The sequence below is a fragment of the Vidua macroura genome, chromosome 23 (assembly GCF_024509145.1).
Source record: "Vidua macroura isolate BioBank_ID:100142 chromosome 23, ASM2450914v1, whole genome shotgun sequence".
Lineage (NCBI taxonomy): Eukaryota > Metazoa > Chordata > Aves > Passeriformes > Viduidae > Vidua > Vidua macroura.
The window spans coordinates 1,731,684-1,756,370 of record NC_071593.1 but is presented as its reverse complement, the minus strand read 5'-3'; the positions used below and the strand labels follow the sequence as shown (position 1 = coordinate 1,756,370).

At 46.5% G+C, this 24,687-nt stretch overlaps 1 protein-coding gene across 1 annotated transcript in view; it reads right to left on the bottom strand.

Annotated features, from left to right (window-relative positions):
* The window catches only part of UBR4 (ubiquitin protein ligase E3 component n-recognin 4), an 83,044-nt gene that overhangs the window by 49,738 nt on the left and 8,619 nt on the right, over nt 1–24,687 (bottom strand). The window contains exons 12-49 of the mRNA XM_053997513.1: nt 24,462–24,561; nt 24,210–24,347; nt 23,612–23,729; nt 23,007–23,194; nt 22,399–22,558; nt 22,187–22,272; nt 21,028–21,197; nt 20,118–20,400; nt 19,390–19,522; nt 18,884–18,963; nt 18,291–18,419; nt 17,652–17,834; nt 17,360–17,482; nt 17,049–17,278; nt 16,297–16,421; nt 15,764–15,861; nt 15,485–15,642; nt 14,567–14,776; nt 13,923–14,024; nt 12,937–13,037; nt 12,556–12,754; nt 12,242–12,430; nt 11,685–11,748; nt 11,303–11,494; nt 10,662–10,732; nt 10,389–10,536; nt 9,708–9,935; nt 9,361–9,531; nt 9,084–9,266; nt 7,937–8,095; nt 7,187–7,339; nt 6,644–6,871; nt 5,704–5,861; nt 4,434–4,605; nt 4,082–4,283; nt 2,575–2,738; nt 1,781–1,997; nt 1,181–1,397 (exon numbers count right to left, since the gene is read on the bottom strand). Coding sequence (XP_053853488.1) covers nt 1,181–1,397; nt 1,781–1,997; nt 2,575–2,738; nt 4,082–4,283; nt 4,434–4,605; nt 5,704–5,861; nt 6,644–6,871; nt 7,187–7,339; nt 7,937–8,095; nt 9,084–9,266; nt 9,361–9,531; nt 9,708–9,935; nt 10,389–10,536; nt 10,662–10,732; nt 11,303–11,494; nt 11,685–11,748; nt 12,242–12,430; nt 12,556–12,754; nt 12,937–13,037; nt 13,923–14,024; nt 14,567–14,776; nt 15,485–15,642; nt 15,764–15,861; nt 16,297–16,421; nt 17,049–17,278; nt 17,360–17,482; nt 17,652–17,834; nt 18,291–18,419; nt 18,884–18,963; nt 19,390–19,522; nt 20,118–20,400; nt 21,028–21,197; nt 22,187–22,272; nt 22,399–22,558; nt 23,007–23,194; nt 23,612–23,729; nt 24,210–24,347; nt 24,462–24,561 — 6,030 coding nt within the window. The remainder of the gene's footprint in view (nt 1–1,180; nt 1,398–1,780; nt 1,998–2,574; nt 2,739–4,081; nt 4,284–4,433; nt 4,606–5,703; nt 5,862–6,643; nt 6,872–7,186; nt 7,340–7,936; nt 8,096–9,083; nt 9,267–9,360; nt 9,532–9,707; nt 9,936–10,388; nt 10,537–10,661; nt 10,733–11,302; nt 11,495–11,684; nt 11,749–12,241; nt 12,431–12,555; nt 12,755–12,936; nt 13,038–13,922; nt 14,025–14,566; nt 14,777–15,484; nt 15,643–15,763; nt 15,862–16,296; nt 16,422–17,048; nt 17,279–17,359; nt 17,483–17,651; nt 17,835–18,290; nt 18,420–18,883; nt 18,964–19,389; nt 19,523–20,117; nt 20,401–21,027; nt 21,198–22,186; nt 22,273–22,398; nt 22,559–23,006; nt 23,195–23,611; nt 23,730–24,209; nt 24,348–24,461; nt 24,562–24,687) is intronic.

The window sequence follows — 24,687 nt, the reverse complement described above, 5'->3', positions numbered from 1 at the left end:
GGCAGCACACACCGGACTGGAGCAAAACAAAGACAGAGACGAGCCAGGTCACCTCACACAGAGAAGCCAAGCACCACTTAAAGCACCACCCAGGCTTAAATTCGAGTGCAGACACCACACTTGGATAGAAAAGCTGCCTCCTGCCTGCCATTAGCTGTTCCTACTCCAAAGGCCCTTCAGAAGGTAACACCAAATAGGAAGCATAATTTTTTTATATCTGAATTTTTAGAATATAATCCCACTGCTCTGAAAAACCAGAGAGCATGTCTGTGCTGAGAGGGACATCTTGTGGGGATGTCACAGCAGAGGAGGGAAGGAAAGGGAAAATAAACACAGGAAAAAATCCCATGGACTATTAGACAAAATATTAAAGGATGGCTGAACAGGTCCTTCAAATGGGCCTAAGTGGCACTTCAAGCCCTGAGCCTCCACTTGAGAATTTCAGTCAGACAAACTTAACCACCACTTCCTCACAGCTGAGCAGTAACTGTTTCCTCTGAAACGCTCATTTTTCAGCAGTACCAATTCCTCTTTGAGCTGTTTCCCTCCTGTCCTTGCTGCTTTTACAAACCTTATGATACAGACTCTATGAGTTCAAAGGAAAACGGAGCATGGACATAAAAAAGAACACAAGTTCTGTTATTCACTAAATTTATGTCCAGGTCATCCTTGGGGTTTGGTTCTCAGCAGGGATATGGGGGAAAACCCAACACCTTCCCCAGCACAACAGCTCAGCCTGAGGTACACTGCAAGTTGGTGGGAGCCACAAGCCTAAAGCAGGGTCACACACAAAGCCTTCCTCAAAACTGAGCTTAACTTCAGAGAGGCCTGACCTTTGTGAGCTCCAGAGACCATAAAAGGGCCAACTTGAAATGAAAGAATGTACCACAGCAGCAGAAATTGCTTTGAGCTCCTTGAGACTGCTGAAACACGAACTAGGCAGCACAAGCAAGCACACAGATCTACACATCTACTGCACCAGATCAACCAAGAGCCACCACAAACCCTCCTACCAACATAATCAATCCCTAATTTCAGTTGTTGCTGTGTAAGGCAGCGAGAACAACTCACTAATTCCCTCCAGTTCTCCAAGTCAGAAAAAGCACACAAGTGCACCCAAGTGCCTACCACAACAACAACCCATTTCCAAGGAGAAATAAGGGAAAGACTATGGAAATACCTCTCCAGGACAGTCCCACTGGCAGCAGCAGGGGCAGCAGACTCGGTGTCCCCAGTGCCATTCCCTTGGTTGAGGTTTGGGGGACAAACGTTGCTCACGGAAGCTGACGGGAAGTCCTCGGGGGGCTCGTCAGGCCAGCCAAACTGCTCTTTGGTTTTGCCATAAATTTTAATGGAATCCATCATGGTGACTCCAGCAGGATCCACAGAAGCCCCAACTGTAGCAATGAGAGAAATTTCTTAAAAACTGAGAAAGCTGTAGTTTTTGGATACAAACCAGCCTCATTTCAGAGGTTCAGGACAGCAACTACACTGTTATTAATACACAGCCACTGACACGGCCATCTCCTTTGCAAGGCCACTTTCCTTCTCTTACCTCAGCACAAAATCATTGAGCTGAACTACTGAACGTTCACTCACAGCAGCAAGAAACTGGGCCATAAATAAAGTTATCAAACGTTCAGGGTTCCCCCCTCAGACTGTTTTTGCAGTCAGGGCAAACAAATGGATTGTGGCAACTCCCTGCTGTGAGGCGAAGCAGCGTCACCCCACCCAAACCAACCCATCAGCTGGTCAGAGCAAGCAGTGCACACAGCCTTACTGAAGATGGTGAGTTTCTTGTCGGCCTGCAGGGCCTCCTCGCGGGTGAAGGGGAAGTCAAACCAGCGGGCGCGGGTCATGTTGAGCTGCATGGTGCGGCCAAAGATCTCCAGGTAGGACGGAGCTCGCTCGATGGCCTGCGTGCCGATCTGGATCCGCATGCCCGTCATCACCATCGTGCTGTTGTTGTTGGTCACTTCAATGGTGAAACCCCCAGGCTGCAGAGAAAAAAAACACAGCTCAAAGGATCTGCATGCCCATCATCACCATCGTGCTGTTGTTGTTGGTCACTTCAATGGTGAAACCCCCAGGCTGCAGAGAAAAAAACCACAGCTCAAAGGATCTGTATGCCCATCATCACCATCGTGCTGTTGTTGTTGGTCACTTCAATGGTGAAACCCCCAGGCTGCAGAGAAAAAAACCACAGCTCAAAGGATCTGTATGCCCATCATCACCATCGTGCTGTTGTTGTTGGGTCAGTTTGATGGTGAAACCTCCAGGCTGCAGAGAAAAAAACCACAGCTCAAAGGATCTGTATGCCCATCATCACCATCGTGCTGTTGTTGTTGGGTCAGTTCGATGGTGAAACCCCCAGGCTGCAGAGAACGAACCACAGCTCAAAAACTCTCTCTGAAGGCAAGGACTCTGTACAGAGGTGCCTCCACTGTTTACTGAATTAGAGTATTTGTGCAGGGTCATTTGAACAAAGCAGACTCCTTAAGGCAAGGCATGGTATCAACATGAACAGTAATGTCACCCAGAAGCCCAACAGAGTCCCCAGCCTGCCCCACTCACCTTTGTGTTGGCCACGTACATGCCCGTGGAATTGAGCCGGTGCTTTATCTGCTGGGCATTGTACACCTGCAGCAGGTCATTGCCCCCGAACTCCACGTCTGTGAGCTGCTGGTTGTGCTCAAAGAAGTCAATGGGGAAGTTCACCTGGCTGGATGTGCGAGTTGCTAGAAGGGGAAAGAGATCTTTATGACAAAAGACGTTCTAAACAGGCAAAGTTGTGCTAAAAAACCTGCAGAAACAACTCGCCTACTTTGGAAAGTAATTCTATATAAATCTGTTGGATTTTTTACTACTCAAACTTATGAAGAAGAAGGTGAAAAAGAAGGACTAGTCTCTGTCTAAAAACTTTTATCTTGTTTTATATATATTACCATATTTTAAAAACTTAAACTCTGAGTCTTCTACTATGTGATATTATACACTTTTATTTAAACTATGCACTAATAATCTTAGTTTTATTATTTAATTTTGGAAGCCCTCTCTACAGCTTCAGGTCAAATGCAGTGTTCTCTTGAGGGTCAGTGCCAGTCAGCACAGAAAGTCTAAAATTCTCAGTAACCAGGGTTCCAACATTCATCTATGGAAACATTTTATCCACTTAGCCAGTACTTAGGTAATTGTCAGAATGAGTGTTGTAAGTATATTTAGATGATGTAGATCAGTATTTATATCTCCATTAGTGTCCTGGATTGCAATATAAGTGTGTATTCTATTTGCCATCACTTAGAGGTGTGGCAGTTATCTTCTGTTAATTGGGCAGTTTTCTTTCTCTCTTCCATAAACCAATCCTCCCTCTAGGAAATAGTTTCTGTTCATGGGCCATTGAGTGTCCCTGAATAGCTGATAAAATTCCATCATCTCATTGGGAGATGCTCCGCCCAGGGGGAGGAGCCAAGCATTCCTACCTGGGTACAATCTGAGATTTTGGGACACCACAGCAGCCTTTGCCCACTGCATTCCCAGAGGAGCAGCTCTTCCCCACTGCATTCCCAGAGGAAGCCCAGGCCCATCTCCACCAGCCCTGGAGCTTCAGAGGAAAACTCCAGCCTTGTCCAGGATCCCTGCTCCAGCAGAAGCACAGCTGGCACTGCAGGAGGGCTGAGCCACCATGGAATGGGACTGTGCCACCACCCTGACCCACAGGGTGTCAGGGCCTGTTCTGACTCTGTCAGTGTTGTTTTGCATTACTGCATTGTTTATTTTATTTTTTAAAATTTTCTTCCTGAATAAAGAACTGTTATTCCTGCTCCCATATCTTTGCCTGAGAGCCCCTTAATTTCAAAATGATAACAATTCAGAGGAGGGGGTTTGCATTTCCCATTTCAGGGGAGGCTCCTGCCTTCCTCAGCAGACACCTGTCTGTTCAAACCAAGACAGATTTTGGCGCCTTGATCCTGTTCTATTAACAGAAGCTACCTGCCACACCTCTAAGAGATGGCAAATAGAAGACACACTTATTTTGCAATCCAGGACAATTAGTTACAGAGGTCACGTGAGGAGCCCTTACTGATGGCGGCTGCCTTGCGCTTGCGCACTGGTTTCATGATGCTGATGACGCTGCTGGGCTGCAGAGAGGGCTGCAGCCAGTAGGATGTGTTCTCCACGTTGGCCATGTAGATCCTCAGGCTGCCATCCTCACACAGCAGGATCATGGTGGTCCTCTGCTGCTCGTTGCAGGCCGTGTGACGGATGGCCACCATGTCCTGGATCTGCAAGGCAAGCAAGGGAAGGGCTTGGCAACTCTTGCTCAGAGGAACAAACTCTTTGTATTAAAATAGCTGCCAAGACTGGAGACCTGGTTGATAGAACAACAAGAAACCAAATTTTAAGTGTCAAAAGTACAGGGAACCCTGGCTAACCTTTGCTTTGGCTGGCAAGGTCTTAATCTCCTGAATGAGGAAGGTGTCTGGCTTCACCATCACCACCAGTGGGACACCTGTGGTCTGCTGGACACAGCACACCAGGCCAGGGTGGTTCATCACCTCAGACCACTGACACAGGGCTGGAGAAGTCTTACTGCCACCATTGGAACTGCAAAAGACAAAGGGCACAAAGACATTCATTTAAGGAGCAGCACAAGCAAAACCACACAAATTTCATTGTGTTCAAATCAGTTAAAGCTTTGTCCTGAGCAGGGATTCAAGCACTGCATCAATGAACATTGTCTGGTTTACAGGTGAGAAACCCGAAACCGTCACCACAGTGGGCAGAAACCACAAGCACCCCTGTCCTCAGCCCTGATCTCTACCCTGCAAACTCATAGAAAAACTGGCTTAGTGTTGCATTTTTGCCCCAAATCAAGGAGGTAATTTATAAATGGCTTTCAGCAATGGTTTTATCTGAATGGATGAACAATTCCATGTTTCAACACACCCAGCAGCAATAAGCAAAGACTTCTGCAGGAGAATCAGTGTTTGCTCACTGGAAGAAGTGGAAACAGAGCTGCAAAAAGACTAAGCCAAACTCAGCTGGAGTTCAGGAGCTCTTGGAACCTGACCCTCCTTCAGAGCCCACTCATGACAGTGCCTTTGTGTCAGGCCAGTGAAGAGTCTGTGGCCTGAGCGCCCAGCACTGTGTATCAGAAAACAAAATAGAACTGTCTTTTTCTTGCCACATTCATAGAGTAAGAGACTGGTTTCCCTCAAGGGAGTCTGAAAATCAGCCTTAACGTGCACAATGCACAAAGTCCACTGCAGCAGTGGTGCTGAAAGGAAACAAAGACTTCCTTCTCGGCCGCCTCGGTGAGGGCGGATAATCCCATCGGTTCCAGCGGCTGCACCTCGAGCAGCTCATTCTGTGCAGCTCCACTGCTCTGCACACACCTTTCTGCTCTGAAATCCTGCTGGGAGGACAAAATGCATGTGTGGCTCATTGCTGAAACAGCCAGCTTTGGTTTCTTATCATCCTGCAACTGGGATATCATGGAATTCCTGAGCTGGAAGGGACCCACAAGGATCACCCAAGTCCATTAGGACAGAAGGATCATGAAAAGTAGCAAGAAATCATCAGCCAACAGGGAATCTTCACCACACTGTCTGGCCATTCAGAGCAGGGATGTTTAATAATAAGCAATATTTATTAAAAAAAGAAAGAAAGAAAAATGCAGGGAGTGTCCCCCAGGATCCTCACCTCTTGATGTTAATTGGGAAGAGCCGCTGCACTTCCAGGCTGGCTCGGCTGATGGTGGCTGCGAAGGATTTGCCTTGGCAGTAGCTGAAGAACAACATCTGCAGCACGTGGGAGTAATACACTGACACCCCCCCTCCTGCCACCTGGCCATTGCTGTCCTGGGGGATCCAGAGAAATGCCAACATTTAACATAAACACAAACATCCCCAAACACTCTGTCAGGCTTTTAAATTTACGATGGAATTATTCCCAAAGCCGCCCCTCCTCCCCAGCAGTGAGAGAACAGAGCCCTAAATGACAATTTTCTAAGCTGAACTCCTGGGTGAACTCATCCATCAGACACTTCAAAGGCTCTGGGAGAGGATGCTGAGCCTGCACACCCGGAGGCTGTAGGTAACACCCTGAGCTCCTGCAGCTGTGAGCCTCAGCGCTGTGTGACAGTGCCACATGGAGCATCCCCTGGATGCCCAGCTCATAAAAGACCTTCCTGAAAGCCTCCTTCCCATCTATTCCTGTTTTGAAGCAGGCTGGGGTAAAAACACTGGAGAGATTTTAAAGGTCATCCTCAAGAGAAGAAACAAAGCCTGATTGCAGCTCTCCAGCCCCAGCCATGGTGATTTATCCCTTCTGCTCCTGCACCTTTGGAGTGCCTTGCTCTGAGAACAGCACTGCTCTGAAGCCACCTCCCTGCTGAGAAGTCCTGCTGGGCATGACTTCAGAGCCAGCCATGGAAAACATGCTCCATTTTCTAGATGAAAGGATCAAGGGGTTTAATTTTCACCCCCACCTCCTTTTACTGTAAGGATATTTCTCTCTTTAGAGGAATGAGAAAGCTCCTTGATCTAGATCAGGGGGCTTGAAAGGAGAAGGAAAAAAAGAAGGAAACTTCTGCCTTCAAACAGAAGATGCAAAAAAAGAGAGAAAGGGAAGTCACCAGCACCTTCAGGTCCTCGTGGTTGACTTCAAGCACATTGGTGACATAGAAGGGCCCGTGCTGGGCACTGCTGGCCTCCTCCATGAGCTGTGTGTAGATGTAGCCAGCAGAGGACATGATCACAATGATGTTCTTCCCCTCCTCGTTGAACAGGAAAGTGACATCCCTGATTTTGGAACTCGGTAGGAGGAAGTAGAAAGTTGGACTCAAGGCATCTACTGAGAGGTCATAAATCTGTGGGAAGAACCAAGGAAATAATTAACTACAATGATTATCAAGACAGTAATTAGCTGCTACAATACAGAACAGTGCAAATGAACAAGAGCTGAGATGAGGGAATCCCCATAAGATGTTACAGTTCGGGGCTTTTTTTCTCTTTGAATTTTTTGGGTTTGCTTTTCCTTGCAAGAACAGCCCAAATGTCCCAAATTTATATTTCCAATTCATTTCTAAGAATATTATGACATTCTCCCACATGCAACTCCCTGAGGATCCAGACTCTGATGTCTACCAGAAGCTCTATCATCAACAGCTCATGGCCAGACATACCTTCACAAAGTCTGCAGTGACAATGGCCAGCTCTGTTTGAGATCCTGGTAGCCACACGGCTTTGATGATGAAATTCCCAGTGGCCAGTTGGGGATGAAGCACCAAATGATCAGAGACTGATCCAGAGCTGCTGAATGTTAACACATGACAATCCTGGAGTAATGGAGAAAATTGGTTAAATATTAAAACAAATGTTTACAAATACTTGAAGCCAAGAATGGAGTTAAAAGTCAGTATTTCTCTTACAGCAAATAATGATTCAGAGAATCTAAATCTCAATTTCCTACACTGAAGATAAATGACATGAAGGTTTGAAAAGAAAAAGACTATAGGGAGTGCAGCTTTTTCTCAGCTAAATAACACATCTGTAGATTCTGCACTGGGAAAGCTGAATCTAAATTTGGGAGAATACAAAAAAGAGGAGTCCTTGCCAAAGAACACTAATTGTTACAGACTAATTTTAACACACTAAGTTTGACATGACTAAACCTTGGCTCTTGTCTTAAAATAAAATCAGCCTAAATACACTAAGAAATACTATTTTGAGGCACTGTCTCATTAATTATATTGTTCATACAGGTCCTGCTTCTTTTACCTTATCTATCTAGTAGGAAAATGAATCAGGAGCTAAATTAGTGACAGAACTTTGGAGGCAACTCGGTGCTAACTCCTCAGAGCAAACAACGCTGTTCCAGCTGGCTTTCAGCTGATGTTTACAGCTCCCTGAAAAAGGCTTTGGCAGACACTTACCTTCAGCCCACACACAGCCAGGTAGTCCTCCTTGCAGGGATTCCCAGTCAGGCTCAGCACGGTGAACGGGACGGGCGCCGATGCCAGGCGGGTGAGGGTCAGCTTCCTTTTGCTGGAGTCAGCTTGTTTCAGCAGGGCTGAGAGCTGGAGCACTGTGATCTGCACCACAGAATGAGCTCAGTTATCTGACTGTAACTGAGGGCAGTCAGGCATTTCACTTCCAGATCCCAGTTACAGAAGCAGAACCACAGACTGAACTTGGTTATCTGACTGTAACTGAGGGCAGTCAGGCATTTCAAGTCAGATCTCACAGTTATTCAGTTGATTCTGAATCAGAATCATCAAGGCTGGAAGGGATCCATGAGATCACTGAGTCCAACCATCACCCCAGAACTACCATAATAACCCCACACCACATCCCCAAATGCCATGTCCAGACACTTCTTGAACACCTCCAGAGTTGGTGACTCTACCACCTCTCTGGGCAACTTATTCCAATGTCTGGGCAACTTATTCCAAAGTCTGACTACTCCTGCAGACAAATTTTTGTTTATATTAACCTCCCTTGGTGCACCTTAAGGCCATTTCCTCTCGTCCTTTCTCTGAGTCATGGACCCCCTCCTGACTCCAAGCTTCTCTCAGGTGGCTGCAGTGAGGTGGGTGATGGCAGTGAGTTCTCACTGCTCTTGCTGCAGGAACTCTTCTTCCTTAACAGTTTTTCCTACAAGAGGTTCCCCATAGCTACACAAAACTTCACACCAGATATCAAGACAGGCAGAACAAACCTTAGTCCTGCCTGTTCTTCAGCACTGTTCCCTTTTCCTGGGAACCCAGTGCATCCAGCACTGTGCCATTTCCCTGGGAACCCCGGGATCCAGCACTGTTCCCTTTCCCTGGGAACCCTGGGATCCAGCACTGCTCCCTTTCCCTGGGAACCCAGTGCATCCAGCACTGCTCCCTTTCCCTGGGAACCCAGTGCATCCAGCACTGCTCCCTTTCCCTGGGAACCCAGTGGCTCCAGCGCTGCTGTTCCCCTTCCCTCGAGAGCCCAGGGCTCCAGCGCTGTTCCCCCTCCCTCGGGAGCCCAGGGCTCCAGTGCTGTTGTTCCCCTTCCCTCGGGAGCCCAGGGCTCCGTGTGGGGGCTCACCTTGCCCTTCTCGTGGCTGACAGCCAGGTGCTGGCGGCGGCCGTGGGGCGAGGACAGCACGCACATGGCCACGCGCCGCAGCACGTGTGCGCTGATCAGCTGCCGGATGGTCTGGCCCTGGTCCCCGCTGTAGTTCATGCGCACGTTCTCAAAGGCGCCTTCCTGCGAGCCGAGCGTGGGGACCTGAGCCAGGGAAAGCACCAGAGGGTGTCACTGGAATGTCTCTGTTTAGAAGCCACTCCCCCCGTCCACACTGTTAATTCCTTTTGTTCCGTACCATCAACTGATCTGTCATTTCTACTGATTTGTCCAAAGTGTGGAGCTCACTGAGAGCCTGCTGGGCACGGCTGCTGCTCCCCATGGCTGAAGCTTGCTGGAAGTTGACCTGGATGGCATCCATCAGGAAATTCAGCATCTCCAGCACCAAAGGTGCAAATGAAAAGTTGGCCTACAAGAAACAGATCAGGCAAATGAGGAAGAAGATGCTCCTGATGGGAGCTGCACATAAACTGCTTTTTAAAGCCTGACGTCCCTTTATGACCCTCTCATCTCAGCTTATAATCAACCCAGCCTGCCCAAGATCCTCATCATTACCCATCTCTGTTTAGCAGCTGACAATTATACCTGGGACTGCAGCTCCTCTCGACAGCCCTCCACGTTTCTGCACAGGCTGCTCTTTTTGGGCTTCTCCTCGTCAGGGCCCTTGCCCTCGCTGATGGTGACCTTGGCCTTCTCAGCTGGGGACGCGCTCGCGTGGCGGATGACGCTCTCGGGCACGCGGGGCTCGCTCTGGAAGGCTGATTCCTTCATGGTAGAGCTCATCCCACTGCTGGGAGTTCTCTTCACCAACGCCTGGGAATGACAGAGCAACGCTAAAATCCCAAACCAGGCTCAACCTGGCTACTGATGAAGTGAATGCAGATTGTAAAAGTAGCAAATTGAGCATAGTTCTAAAGAAATAACATCCTGCATGTGACTCTCCACCCAAGGATTAAAAATTTTCCATATTTAAGATATAATTATTTCATTTGCTGCTAGTGGAAAACATGGGAAAAGGTGTTCTTTGCTGTGCAGCAAATTCTGTAAAGGCAGGTGGAATCTCAGGAGTCATGAGGACACATATTTACCAGTGCTCTTATTTGGTGAAAAAAAATTAATTTCCAGGCAAGCTGTAAATTCTGAGGGTTCATTATAAAGTCAAAGCCTTCAAGTCTTAACACTCTAGCATACCCAAATCCTGATATAACTTACTGCAGAACAGAAAATTGCAAAGGACTTTAAAATCTGAAGACAGAAAGAATTTACCAGGCAGCTGCCATCCTCCTTGGCTCCACAGTCACAGAAGAAGGATCCGTACTTGGCGTAAGAAATCTCATGATCCTTGTGACAAACTTTAGCACAAACTGTGCAAACACCAACCCCATCAACCATCTTGCAAGTGTGACAGTGGTACCTGCCCAAAATAAGCCAGGTGAGTTTTGACAGGCAGTGCCTTGAGGCTCACAAACTACACTAGTTTCCTTCCCAATGGCCAGAAATACCAGGCTGAAATTCTGAATACAAGCTTGAGATTCTTACCAGTGTTGATTCATGAATTCTTTCTGTGTGATGGTGAAGGTACAGAGTTTATTACAGAGAGAATCTTCATCCTAGCCAGAAGAAAATAGTTTTAGGAAGGTGTCGTAACTGCAGTACACGTACAGAATAAATTCCCCAGACACCAAAGGTACATTTTAAGAATAGCAAATTTTGGCAACAGTGAGCTAGAAGGCAGCTGGTATCAAACCACTTGGAGAGAGGAGATGGTGACACATTGTAGTAACATGAAATAGTTAACAAGAAAAAGAAATAGTAACAAAAAAATTGATACAAAAAAATAAAGAACACATTCTAACAGCTTTTTTTCACTACTCAAAAGCATTTAAAGTATTAATCTAAGTTGTTTGATGATACAAAAACTACTAATTGCCAGCCAACCAGCAGGAGCAAACTTATTTTATTCCATTTCTTCATTTTTTAATTTAAAAAAAAATTAAATATTTGTTGACATCACAAAGTCAACACATCTAGGCAGGAATGACAGATCCTCTCCTCCAGACCTGACATGTTGGGTCCTTCACTCACTGAACACAAAGTCTCAACTGATAAACTGAGTGATTTGGGAGGTTCAAAATGAGCCCTCCTTGTCCTTTGCAGCATCCTCTGTGCTTGTTGCCTACCGAGTCCTCAGCCTGAGAGTCCTCCTCCTCCACGGCCAGCTCCTCCACCCAGTCGGAGTCCACCTCGATGGCGCGCTCCTCGCCGTCCACAGACAGGTGGCTGGGGCCCTGCCCGCTGCTCTGGCTCAGGGCGTTGGTGACATCGGCCAGGTAGGACACGATGTGGCACGTGCACTCCAGGATTGTCACGTGCTGGGGAGCAGAAGGCAAGGAAAATCAGAGGCAATGCTCACAGCCCACAACAGCTGCTACAGGGCATGAACACAGGAGAGTCACCCCATGGCCAAATGGCTTTAAAATTCCCACCAGGCAACCAAACCAGGACAGCTGAACTCGTGTCTGGGAGTCATTCCTGCAAGTGAAACACCAGCACAAGTCTTACCTTCCCTTGCATGACGTTGGCATTCATTTTCTCTACCACGTTCTTTTGAGACAGGTATTTCTTGCTGCAACACAGAACACTGAGAATTACTACAGAATAAGTTCAGGATGAAAGGGATCCTAAAGCCCATCTCATCCCACCCCCTGCCATGGGCAGGGACACCTTCCACTATCCCAGGCTGGACCAAGCCCCATCCAACCTGGCGTGGAACACTTCCTGGGATGAGGAGTCCAAAACCCCTCACTCCAGCTGACAGTCTTTGGAAAATATAAACTCAGTCTTGACCAACTACTTCAAGCATTTAGTTTGCTTTAGATTAACAACAGGGAATGCATAAATGCAGTAATTAAACCATCCAGAGTAAAGAAACAAAATGTGATTGTTTGGAACAGATGGACATGAATCAGCCTCCCTCAGACACTATATCCCAAACAACAAACAATAAACTAAGAGAGAAGGGATTATCTGTAAACACAAATTTCTGTCCCCAGAACACCAGAAAATAAATTTTAAAACCCCACAAATGAAGCCATCAACAGTACAGAGCTCACTCTTACCATCTGCCCAGCCAGTCCACAGCAGCACCATGAAGCTGGAGGTGTCCTGCCCCTTGTCCTGCACTGGCCAAAGTTGCCATGACGACCATCAGCTCAGGAAAGCCCGTGCCATCCCCATTGGCCAACATTTCTGTTGCCATTGGTATCAGAGTGCTGAGCAGAACGGTGCACACACCTTCCCCCACTTGGCTGAGCAAAAAGAGGAGAATTTCACACAGGTACCACAAAGAACCAGCAGCAACTCACATGAGATTGTTCTAGAGAACAAGAGGAACGCAGAGCACACACAAGACAGGACCAAGGCTGAGCTTTACCTGTTCTCCCGAACAATGTAAGTGGTTAGGAGCTGCAGCAGCTGCCTGTTCTCCTGCACCACGTCCAGCTGGTCCGAGTCCTTGGGGGGGGACATGGTCATCCTGGTCAGCCAGGCCTGCAGTCTCACTGGCTCCACACAGGCCAGCTGGGCCAGGGAGCCACAGAGGCGCAGCAGGCTGGGGTTTGGGCTCTTCTCAGCTGTGGGGAAAGTTACTGTCAGTGACAGATGCTCCAAGCAACATGTGTGAAAATGGCTTTCCTTGAAAGCGTGAAGCTGTGACCCCACTCCCTCCCACATCCAAGCACCTTCCAATCTCAGACAATACAAGAACAGTGTGAAGTGGAAAAGGCAGGATGGAGGAGATCCTACTGGCACTTACTCAGCTGGAAGAGCTTGGTGAAGAATTTCAGCACCCTGTTACAGAACTTGGCCGAGAGGTTCTCGTTGGCTGTTGCCATCATGATCTGCACCAGTTCTCCACTGTACAGATGGGAGAATTAAGTCAGCTTTGTAAAGAGCAGCTCATTTCCCTTTTCCACTGGCTCCATTTCTCTCCACCTTCACGCTTCAGACTGGCAGGAGTTTGTGTTAGCACTGCTCAGCAGTCAAACCACAGAAACTGCTTTCAGCCAAACAGCAAACCCAGCTCAGACCAAAACTCATAAATGGGCTCCTCAGTAGCATTTCAGTGTTCTCTACATATCCAGTCACAAAAGGGCCTGAACTGGCTCCAAAACAGAAGTCAAGATTTTCTTGCCTATCTTTCCCTTCCATACTAACAGTGTGCAGTCACCAGGCTGCTTTCATTCTGAACTGTTCAACAGGTAGAGAGAAAAACCAGGCAATGGTTTTCTGATGGAGAAAGCCTCTCCTCTTGCTCACCTCATACTCAGAACACTGTGGTTGTGCGAGGCTGTTTCTATCACAGCTGTTCTAGGCTGCTGCCAGCACAACTTATCTTCAGGATTCTAAGGCAGGCCAACCCCCCTCCCCCACCCTTAAAATTATCAACCCACAGCCCCACAGAAGCACTGAGAGAATTTGGGATTTTGCAGCTTGGTCTGTAAGTGCCTTATGGAGCAGCATCTCTCAGAAACCTGCTCTGACAGAATTATCCTGCAAGATTCCCCACTGATCATCACCGTGAGGCCTCTCTGAATATTTCATTTGGACAAAGATCCAGGTCCTCTCCCCACCAGAGTCTCTTCCCACTCTCCTGCACTGCCTGAAGGATATCCTGGCTCTACAGAGTCTCTATTTTCCTGCACAATGGCATTAACATCACCTTGGTGTCTACACTGACAAGCTAAGAGAAAATGGATGAGAAATGAGGTCCTTGGGCTACAACTTCCATGGTGACTTCACCTTTCTGAAAAGAATTCCTCCATGGCTTTTCTGGCCTGGCTGCTCTCCAGCTGTTTCTCCAGATGCTGCAAACATTCCTCCAAGATGGACTCATCCAGGCCACTGAGGATTAAAAGAGGGATAGATAAGGATCAAATATATGAAGACGAAATAAGAACATTTAAAAACAATTTCAACAATCACAACAGTTCTGCGAGGCCAGAAGTGATCTATTTGCCATTACAATTCCAGTAATTTTTCCACCAATTGAAAGCAGCTCTTCCTCCAACAGACAGGAGAAAAACAATTGATGAACAAACAACTTTACATAAACACCAACAAATCTACCAAGCTGGAACAAAGGGACACATGATGCTGTAAGGCAAGTTCCAGCCACAAACCTAAAATAATCCAGACCTTTCAGACACCTCACACACAAACTCCTATAAAGAGCTGCTCCTTTTACACTTTAAGTCTCTTCTACTGTTTACTCCTCCCCATTCTCTCTTGCTCTCACCCCCACTCCACAATTCTGGTAATGCGAAAAAAAAAATCTCATATTTATAGTATACAAGTACAGAAGCTTTCAACAGATAAAATAAACTGATTTTTTCTGTTCCAGAACCAACCCTGCTGTAGCCAATCTTTGCACACAGCTTTGTTACCTGTTTGGGTCAGAATGATGGGCCAGTATGTTATAGCAGCCCGTGATCAACTTCTCATAAACACGTGCCAGGAACTCATCGGAGTCCGCCGGGCCCAGGATCCTTTCCAGGGAGTTGCTGCTGATTTCTGCCACACTCTCTGTGCTGCTCTCCAGAAGGAGGGGCAGCAGGGAATGGATCACCTGGGGTGGGTTCGGATCATCTGACCAGCTTGAAAAGAAAAGGACACAAGTTAATTCTCCACACAATGTATCACAGATCATCCCTGCTGGAAATCAGAATTCACATTAAGTGAGGCACAACTCTGGACGGAAGTCAGTGATGAAACCCTTTCTGGAAAGGTGGGATAAAAACACTGGCCCAGCCATTCTCCCCCTCAGAAAAAAAGTCACCCTTTGGAAAATTCTACATGTTACTTTTGCATATATACAGTTACAGCATCTGCCTAGACAGTCCCACTATCATATATCATGGCTTTGGGGCTTGTCTGCAGTGTCACCAACTACTTTTTGGTTTCAGAATACTTTAGACTAACTCCCTGAAAAAAAAAAAAAAGGCATTTCACTTTTCCTTAAACATTATAAACTTCACACAAGTGAATGATAACAAAACACAAATGAGTTAGTTAGATCCATATTGTGTTCGTTTATATCCCCTTTTCTTCAAGGGGAAGAAAATTTTGCCAAATAATATTTGCAAAAATATTTGCCAAAAAAGTTTCCCTCAGGGAGCTTGACTTTTGTAAATACCACAGGAAGACAAAGAGTGTCTATCATTCATTTGCTACTTGGAACTGTGAACTGGAAGGTTTAGGTCAGAACCAGCACAGGTCAGTAAGTGTTGCACAGTCCTGGAGGACACAGACCAAAGCACCCAGCAGCGTGTGCAACACACAGTGTAACACAAGGCCTGACTTACATGATGAGATCCCCGGTGAGCCTGACCAGGGACAGCAGGGTGTGCTTGAGGGAGGCTGCCAGGGGCAGGCTCTGGCTGCAGAGGGTGCCCAGGTGGGCGGCCTGCACGGCGCTGATGTAGCTTTCTGCAGGGATGGTGTCGTTGGCAAAGGCGTTGCGCTGGGGAGGACACACACACGCGTCAGAGCCCTGGATCTGGGACAGAGCCACACACTGCCCCCATTCCCAGCAATGCCTGCAGCTGCACACACACCACATCAGGCCCTGAGGCTGGACTCACCCATGAACCAATGTTGGGGAACTCGTTGGTGTGGATGTTGTTCCAGGATTCACACAGGGTCTGTACAACTGATGGCAAGTTCTGGACAAGGGCTGGACCTGCAGTTACACAGAACAATCAGGCACCGAATAAATTCATAGGTCTACAATTAAAAATCATCCCTAAGCTTTTAAGAGCATCCCAGCTTCTTTCACTTCATTAAAACTGCAGAAAACATGGCACAAATACTAATTCATAGAAGTCTTCAGCACACCAACATTGCAAAGTTCCCTTTGTTATTCCATGCCACAAGCTCCAATACGGTTATAAAAACATTTCACTGATTCAGAGGAGCCCACAAGATAATGATCCTTTCAAGGTTTACCCAGCTGTTTCAGTTGGTAGGATACCGAAGAGACTTCGCAGTGTGCTGCTGGCAGCACAACTCACTCATTTGAACAGTGGTGGAGATCACTTTGAAATTGGCTATTGGAAGCACTGGAAGATCCACCTGCGGTGGGGCACCCTGAGCCCGGCCCTGCCCTGCCCCTCACCCAGAGTGTTGGACTTGCAGCGGCTGGAGCCGATGGCCAGGACGGCGGCGTAGCCCCGCAGCTTCTCCTCGGAGGGTCTGCTGTCCGAGGAAGCCTCCTCCGAGAGGCTCCGCAGCAAGTAGGACCTGCAGGCAGGATGGAGGGGATTTACCTCAGCGGTCGGCTCTGCACTTCAGAACTAAGTGTGTCAGTGGAGTGACAGATAAAACACAAACTTCTGAAGTTCTGCCCCACACTTCATCTCACACCACTAAGGGACTTCTGCGCTTTTATCCCCTCTAAGCTACTTACCAGGAGAAGAGCCCAAAAAGAAAAAGCTGATTTACTTTTGCTTTCTTCTACACAGGTTCTAACGAGAGTTTAGAAGAATTTATATTTTTAATGTAAGAATTAACCCCCCCTCTCTTTCTTGATGGTCTGACAGCCTCAGTATTATGCCAGAGAAATAACCTTAAGTAGCACTATCCTAGAGGGTGGTTTTATCTTTGGAGGAAAAGCTGGTTTTGCAAACTTGCAAGGAAGCCTTGGAAGATCAGACATGGAGGCTACTCAGAAACAACAAAGTCCCATGCATGGCTTGAGGAGCTACTTGTTATTCTTCTTTTAAAGCAAGGGACCCTCTGGAGGACACAAATAATTACTTCAGACTATAAAACTCCCAGGCACTTCTAAGAAAACAACACACAAAATGCAGAGAAAGCCCAAAGCACAGCAGGAAATTGTATTCCTGCTGGAAATCCCAAGGACTGTACCTGGTAAAAGTAGCGTAAGTGTCAATGAGCTGCAGCGTCGCAGGGAGAAGGTTCTTTGTTATCTCTGAGGACTTGTGGGGATCAGTTTCTGCAGCTGACTTGGAAAAGTGCTCATCTAGAGAAACCTGGATCTTGGAGATGGCAGCATCAAGGGTGTAAATAGATTGTAAACTGGGGACTTCGTGCAGCTGGAGAATGGTTGTGCAGTCGACAGCACAGAAAGACGAGATCTGAAAATGGATGAAACAGTAAGTGCAGATCATCCCACAGAAGCAGAAGTTTGTGTGTCCAGCTGCACTCCCACGCCTCACCTGTCGAGCAAAGTATTCCTCTGCTATTTCCACGTCGTACTTCACTGAGATGCACTTGCTGGAGGTCAGTTCCATGAGAGGAGCAGCATGCTCAGCCTTCATGCCCTGCTTGATAAGGTGATCCTACAAATGCCAAAACCCATATCTATCACACTTGAACAGTGCTCTGCAATTAACCAGTTTAGAAAAGACAGGCACAAGTTCCCTCAACACAAATCCCACGCGCAGTCAGCAGGGAGGGACCGGCACTGTCACTGTCACCACCCCCACGCCAATGGAGCTGAGGCTGAACCTTGATCCACACGACGTAGGACGGGATCTGCAGGCGGGAAGACCAGCGCAGGGTGTGCAGGAGGTCACAGTCACTCATCTCGGGGGTGTTCATGGCCAAATGGTGCATGTAGCTTTTGGAGGGAGGCAAAATCCCCAGGATCCGCCACAGGATCAGGAAGTAGTACTGAAGGGCACAGGCTTCCTAAACAGAGGAACAGTTGGAAAAATTAGTACAGAAAGATTGCAGTCTCCATCATTACAGCTACTGAAATATCTCTTCAGGGACTCGACACTCCTGCAGATGTGCCAAATCAGATGAACACATTCTGGACTGAGTTTCTGTCTGTTATTAAACAATAAAATATGCAACACAGGAGAAAAGAAAAAGGAAAAATTATACAATTTTCTCCTGTTTAATCGTGTTCTAGCCACACCTCCTGAAATTACCACGGACTTACAGCAAGTCTGAAGCACATTATGATTTAAATGTGCAGCTCAAGAGATGCGCAGCCACCACAAACACTATGGTTAGTTATGAGATTTTTAAGTTCCTTGTTACACCAAGCACAGTCCAAAATACTTCAGTTAAATACTTTGCTTGAAAATACTAAGTTTGAAAACTTGTTATTCCTCAACACAGGCAGCAAGACAGTCTTACCAGTGCAGTGACATTTTTGTTCTCCCTCCTCCTGAGTGTATCAAACTGGGAGCCAGCAGCCAGTAATGAGGTGAGGGCTGCATAGAGCTCGTCGTACTTCGTAGCCCTGGAGAAAAGGACCTCACACACCTGCAGGAGATGAGAAATTCGGACCCCTGCTTTGCAAAGCTCTTCAAGCATTCAGAATACCCACAGCCCAAAACCTTGCAATATAAACTTGAGGGAGAGGTTCTGCTGGGACTGAGGATAAGGAGCAGGCAGGAGAGAGAGCCCATAACCCTGATGGCATCAAAACCCAGGGAGAACCTGGAGCAAAGTGATGAGAAAACAACTCTAATGCCACGTGTCTTTGTCTGAATCCCAAACATTCCTGCAAGTACTACAATAGATCTTCACAGACTTTGCACAGTAACTGCCCTGACATCCAACTAGGGCTAAGAAGGAATCTCATGTTATTTTACCTGATCACTCTTCTCCACTTAATGAAAGACTCCTGGTCCCTCTTTTTAACCAAGTCTTTCCTTCTTGTGTTTTCCCTGGCACTTGGCAAACCCTCACAGCCCTCCAGAAAGTCTCTACCAGCAGTGCCATACCGTGCTATCCAGACGGTTCAGATCATCCTCAGAAGCTTCTGGAGAAAGGATGCAGTAGAACCTGGGCTGTGGAGCAGAGTCTGGAATGTGAGAACAAAAAAACATCCATCAAAGTGGCAGTTAAAACAGGCCACCTTGCATTATATCCTCTCCTCCGTCCCCACAACCTTCTGCATTGCAGGACCACTACCAGATTCCAAGCCAGCTCCATGACACATTAAAGGTGCTCTAACCTGTGGTATAGGCAGCCAAAGCTTTCCTACTCCTACAATCCTGGCAAAATAAACACACACTTATTTTTAATTACTTGTTGCATACTCCTAGGAGAGAACAACTTTGAATTTTGTTTCATAAAATAATTCTTGCATTATTAGATGTATTTTTACCTATTGTAACTATGGCCATTAAAAGCAGGAAAATATGCCCAAATCAAGGCACAGAAAAGGCTCTCGTTTATTTATAAGAACAAATCTTGCAAAAAAAAATCCTTACATTTTCTTTCTTACCTGATGAACAGTGTTTGGTCCAGTTTTCTTCCACTTCTTTAAAGCCATGATAAAGTGGGACAGACGTTCGTCTGCTGCTGTCCTGAGATCCATTCACCCAGCCAATGGGTGGAGTCAGCAAATTATATTGTACCTGAATTAAAAACAAACAAACAAAAACCCACCCATGACATCCTTGTCACTGAGGGGTAAGGGGAAAATACCACCCCACAGAGAAAGAAACACAAAATAGAAACAGTCCTATTCAAAACACAATATTCCACTCTTCTGGGGGAAGCCCTGGACCCTCCCTGGTTTTTATTCTGGACTGAGCAGTTTAAATCCATGGCCAAGCTTCCCACAACTGGAAAAGCCAGGCACAAAGCACCATCTTCTCCCATTAATGAGGACAGTGCCAAAAACCTCCACAGTCAAACACTAAATCAAGGAAGTACAAAAGGCATTCATGAAATAAACAGCCAAATACTCAAGATTTTAAAGATATGGTGGGACAATCATCCTGTCCTTGCTAGGATTTATTAAGACACCAGTCACACCAGGAATTTACACTCCAACTGAACCTGCTGCTAGGAACCAGCCATAATTAATCATTCCTTGGAACTCCGAAGTTTGGTAACAACATCAAAACTGATTTACTCACAAAAGTAATGAAAAGAACACACCAAATGACTGTCCATTACAGATTCCTGCTGGGTGACCAGTTAAATATCTAGATGTCAAAACCTTACCTGTTCAAACAGGTACACAGGGGGCTTGGAATACTGGTGGAGCAGGTAGTCAAACACCAGGAGCAGCCGTGCCAAGATAAGAGGCACAGAACACTGCTGGGTCTCCATGTTTGCTGTCAGCTCCACAATGGTCTGGATACAGAGCATCATGATGGATCTGCGGCCCCTCTCCGAGAAATTGTGGAAAATGAGCAGCAGCAGTTGGAGATGCTCCACATTCAGATCTTCTGTGTCACTGGGGAGAGTCCCCTGCAAGGCATTTTGCTTCAGGGTGCCCACAAACCTGGCAACAGGAGAGGAAGTTTGCCAAGTTTAGTTTTCCTCTTAGATGCCTCTTTAAAATCTCTTTAACTAGAAATAATTATATTTTTCTGCTTACTGTTCTAATACCGGCAATTTCACAAATGTTCACTACATTATGTATTGGAATGAGACTGTATGAGCAGTAAAACCTACAGAAATTAAATCAGTGGCAAATATGTTTAGTGAAAAACAGGAACAATCATTCAAATGGAGAAGGGGTGATTAAAACCTGTTCATTAGAGTTTTAAACCACCTAAACCCTATCAGTGAAAGCCAGGTAATGGCAGAGAGGAGCAATCTCAGCACCATCCTAACAGGACCTATCAGAAACCTGCTGAAAAATAAGAGATCCTCCTTCCCTTTTTACAGCCAGTCTTGGTGAAATTCAGACTCCCCCCACAGGGTCTCATGCAGGTCTCATTTCCTGGGCTCTGGGTGAAGGATTCCCCAGCACAGCAGACTGACCCTCTGCTCCCCCCAGCACCACAAGGATCCCAGATTAGTGAACACACACACTTGGAATGCTGGGGCTAGAGAATTCTCACTTGACAGGAAATGAGAGAGGTAAGAGATGACTGCTTTCCAGCTTAACATAAAATGATCTCACCTTTCCCAGACTTTAAGGCATTCTGGAACGTCAGGATCTCCCTGGGCAGTGGCTTTATGCTGCCAAATCAGGAGGAGTCGGGACAGCACAGACAAACTTTGAGGGTGGATGTAGAGAGGCCACGGACCTTCAGAAAAGGGGGCAACTCCCAGCTGCTGGAGAAGTGTGTTCTGGAACAAAAGAGGCTTGTTGGAAAGAGGCAAGTCCTGTCTAATGCTTTAATTAATTAAATTAACTGAGCATACAGTTGACAATAAACAGCAGGACTCTCAGCTCTGCTCAAACAGCAGTGCCTCTCCTGTCTTAGATACAGGGCAGAGCTACTGAGAAACACTCTACTGTCACTTTACCACCTAAACACAACAAAGTCTCAACACCAAGGCAGAAAAAATGGCATTAATGAGTTTTTCTCATTCACTCCAAGATCAGAGCAGGAGAGACTATACTACTGTGTTCAGTATCTGTGAATCTGCAAAAAGAGCCCTTTGACTGATCACAGTAATATTGCTTCTTTTCAAATGTAATGAAAAGGCAGATGGATGAAAAGTCCAACTGCTTTTAAAAATTAACAAACAACAGAGTGTTTTAAATACAGTAGAAAACAGTCCATGAAGTATAGGGGTTGAATTCAGTGATGGGTGAAGCAGGTTCATAACCTCCATGACAAGGTTAAGTCAGGTCAGCCCACGACCCAGCAAAGAAACCTAGAGGCTACAAAGTTAGGACATGAAAGCAAAAGGATTAATTTGATTCTCTCCTGAGAGGTTCCAAGGCCTTTTGGCATCAGTCCTGACAGCAGAGCAAATCTGTAGGAATGTCTCTTGATAAACTCATGGATAGAGGCAACTCTCCAGGACAAAACTCACACACACACTCATACACAAACTCATTTCCTTCTCAGCTTTCATCACCTTCAAAGTCCAGTGGATTAGTCTGAACTGTAAATGTTAAGTTTACACTGTTCAGGCTGTTTTGTGCTGGATGACTGCAAAGGTCATTTAAATCACAGGACTCAAAATATTCCAACCTCTTTTTGCAGAATATTCTCAGGGCCAAATGGAACAACCAACACATTATTCAAGGTGTGGAGAACACATATAGAGGTATAAACAGACAGCAACACTTCTTCATTTTATTTATTCATTCAATCCCAGCTCACCTGCAGGGCAGGGGACTGAAGATCTGAGGTCACCAAGGAATGGTTGAAGTGATACAGAGCAGCAGCAAACTCCTCATCTGATGTGCCTGTAAGACAGGGATCGAGAGCCACTTACTACCTTTGCTCTTCAGTACCTCAAACTTTGACACAAAACTGAAAAACAGAAACACCTCTGAGCTGTACAGCTCTATCAGAGAGGTTTGCTCACTCACCCTTCAGGCCATCCTTGTCCACCTCCTTGATGATGCTCGCCAGCGTGGCCATGTGCTGCTCCGACAGGGACACGCTCAGGTAGTTGCGAATGAAGTTATTCCTGGAGTTCAGCATAGAAGAAGTGATAAAGTTCAAAATGTTTGAAGCTAGGCTCAAAAACTGAAAAGAAAAGAGAAACACACTATAGAAGCAACAAAAGCAGAGGGACAACACTAAAAAACTAAACCACCAGCAAAATAAATCAAGTCCCCTAAACCTCACACCCCCCTGCAGTGGAGGAAAGGTTCCACTCATGGCAATCCAGCTCCCTGCACTGTGGTCTGGACCGGAACTGATTCCAGAACTCTCTGAGAAGGTTGGAGGCCTCCAGCTTCTCCACTGCAGGACTTATTTTTGTCTTTACCCAACGGAGTTGGAGCTAAAAGCATTCTATCAGCAAATCATGTCACTTGCAGTGGAGGGGAGAGGAGGGGAGGGGAGGGGAGGGGAGAGGGAGAGGGAAACACCTGCTGTTTCCAGCACAGCTGTCCCTGGCAGGAGCACGGTGCCACAGCCCAGCAGTGCCTGCCCCAGCCCCCCAGCTCCCGGGGCCAAGCTCTGGCCGTACCAGCTCGGGGTCCTTGCGGCTGGCCAAGATGTTCCCGTTCTCCCCAGCACTCTGCTTGTTGGGGCTCTTCACCCTCGGTGAGCTCTCCAAAGGAGGGGGTGGAGGGGGTGGTGGTGGGGCCACTTTCTCCTTGCTGGGAGAGATTGTCTCTTCAAACCATTGCCCCAGGATTGGCTCACTGTCGTCATCTAGCACAGGGCAGGAACAACAAACCCATACTGTTATAAGCAAACACCTCACAAAACTACCCAGCCTGAGAAAGGCCTAAAATAGAATTTCACTGAGCAGCCTTAAGGTGTCTGCTCTCTTAATTTCTTCTGTCCAAATCACAAGGCAAAGCCCTTTCACAGAGGTCCAGCAGGAATTTACACAAAGAAATTATTTCCACTCTCCTCTTAAGCAAATACTGTCAAATCCCAGCCACTCAGGCTTTAGGTTACACAAGAGAGTGCAGTCAGCACTACTTCTGCCACACAGACCTTACAAACTGCTCTGTATTTTCAGTGTTACAAGTCATAGTCTGAGAAGGCAACAGCACAAGTAGCCAGGTTTCCATTAAATGTGAAAAGCACTGTAAAATCCTGAGCTGCTGCAAACTCTATTACCTTGGCTGCTATCCTCCTCAGTGCTGCTAAAGTCATCCTCGTAGTAAGTGTTGGAGTCAGTGGAGGCACTGGCATCGCTGCTCATGGAGCCCTTCCTCTGGCGCTGCAGGACACAGGCCTAAAGAACAGCAGAACCAGGAAAATTTTAGGATTATGAAAGATAATAATTTGAAAATAAGAGTAACTGCCTCATGTCTTTTAATTGTCTTCTAGCAAATTTATCTCAACTATTTTATTAACAGTTTTTCAAGGCTTAAGTTGTACTAAAAAATACACAGGATGGTTGAAAATAAACAATCTACGCCAAGCTTGTAAACAACGCTTGAAATAACAGTTTTAATGCAAAATCATCTGCTACCAATGCAGCCTTTTCATTTTCCTACTAAAATCACAAGTACCACTGAACTACAAAAAAAGTGCATTTCCATTAGCAAAAGTTTGTCAAATTTACGTCTCTGAAAAAAGGAAAGAAAAAGGCCCTGGCTGATGACTTTTGAAAGAAGAATTGTATGCTCTCGGCACAGCCCCAGTTTGTTAAGTGCTGACCATCTGGAGTGGCTCAGCTCCAGAAGTTCTCTAGCTGTGTGCCAGGTCCTACCTTTCTGTAGGAAGTGGAGAGCAGAGTCAGCAGCAGATTAGTGAGTGGCACAGAGTCTATGAGCCGCTGGATCCTCTGGATGGACGTGCTCTGAGCCATGATATCCAGCACTGCTGGAGGGCCATCGCTCTCCCAGCCCTGGAGGACAGAATTTCAAATTGAATTGAAGGAAAAAGAAATTGGTAGAATTCCAAATGCGCATCAGTGCAGAAGGCAGAATGTCTCAGGACAATGTCTGCGCTACCTGCATACCTTGTGCAACGCCTCCACCTGCAGATCTTGGAAAAGAGATGACAGCAACTTGATGGCATGATTTGCCAGCACTACTGACAGCACCCCAAACCCCTGATGCCTGCAGAAACAGGAAGGACAGAATGTCATTTCAAGGGGAAAATAATAAATAAATAAATATTCAATAAAGTGACTGCTTTGCTAAACCGGACACAGTAACTTTTCTTCTTTCCAAGACTCAGGACTT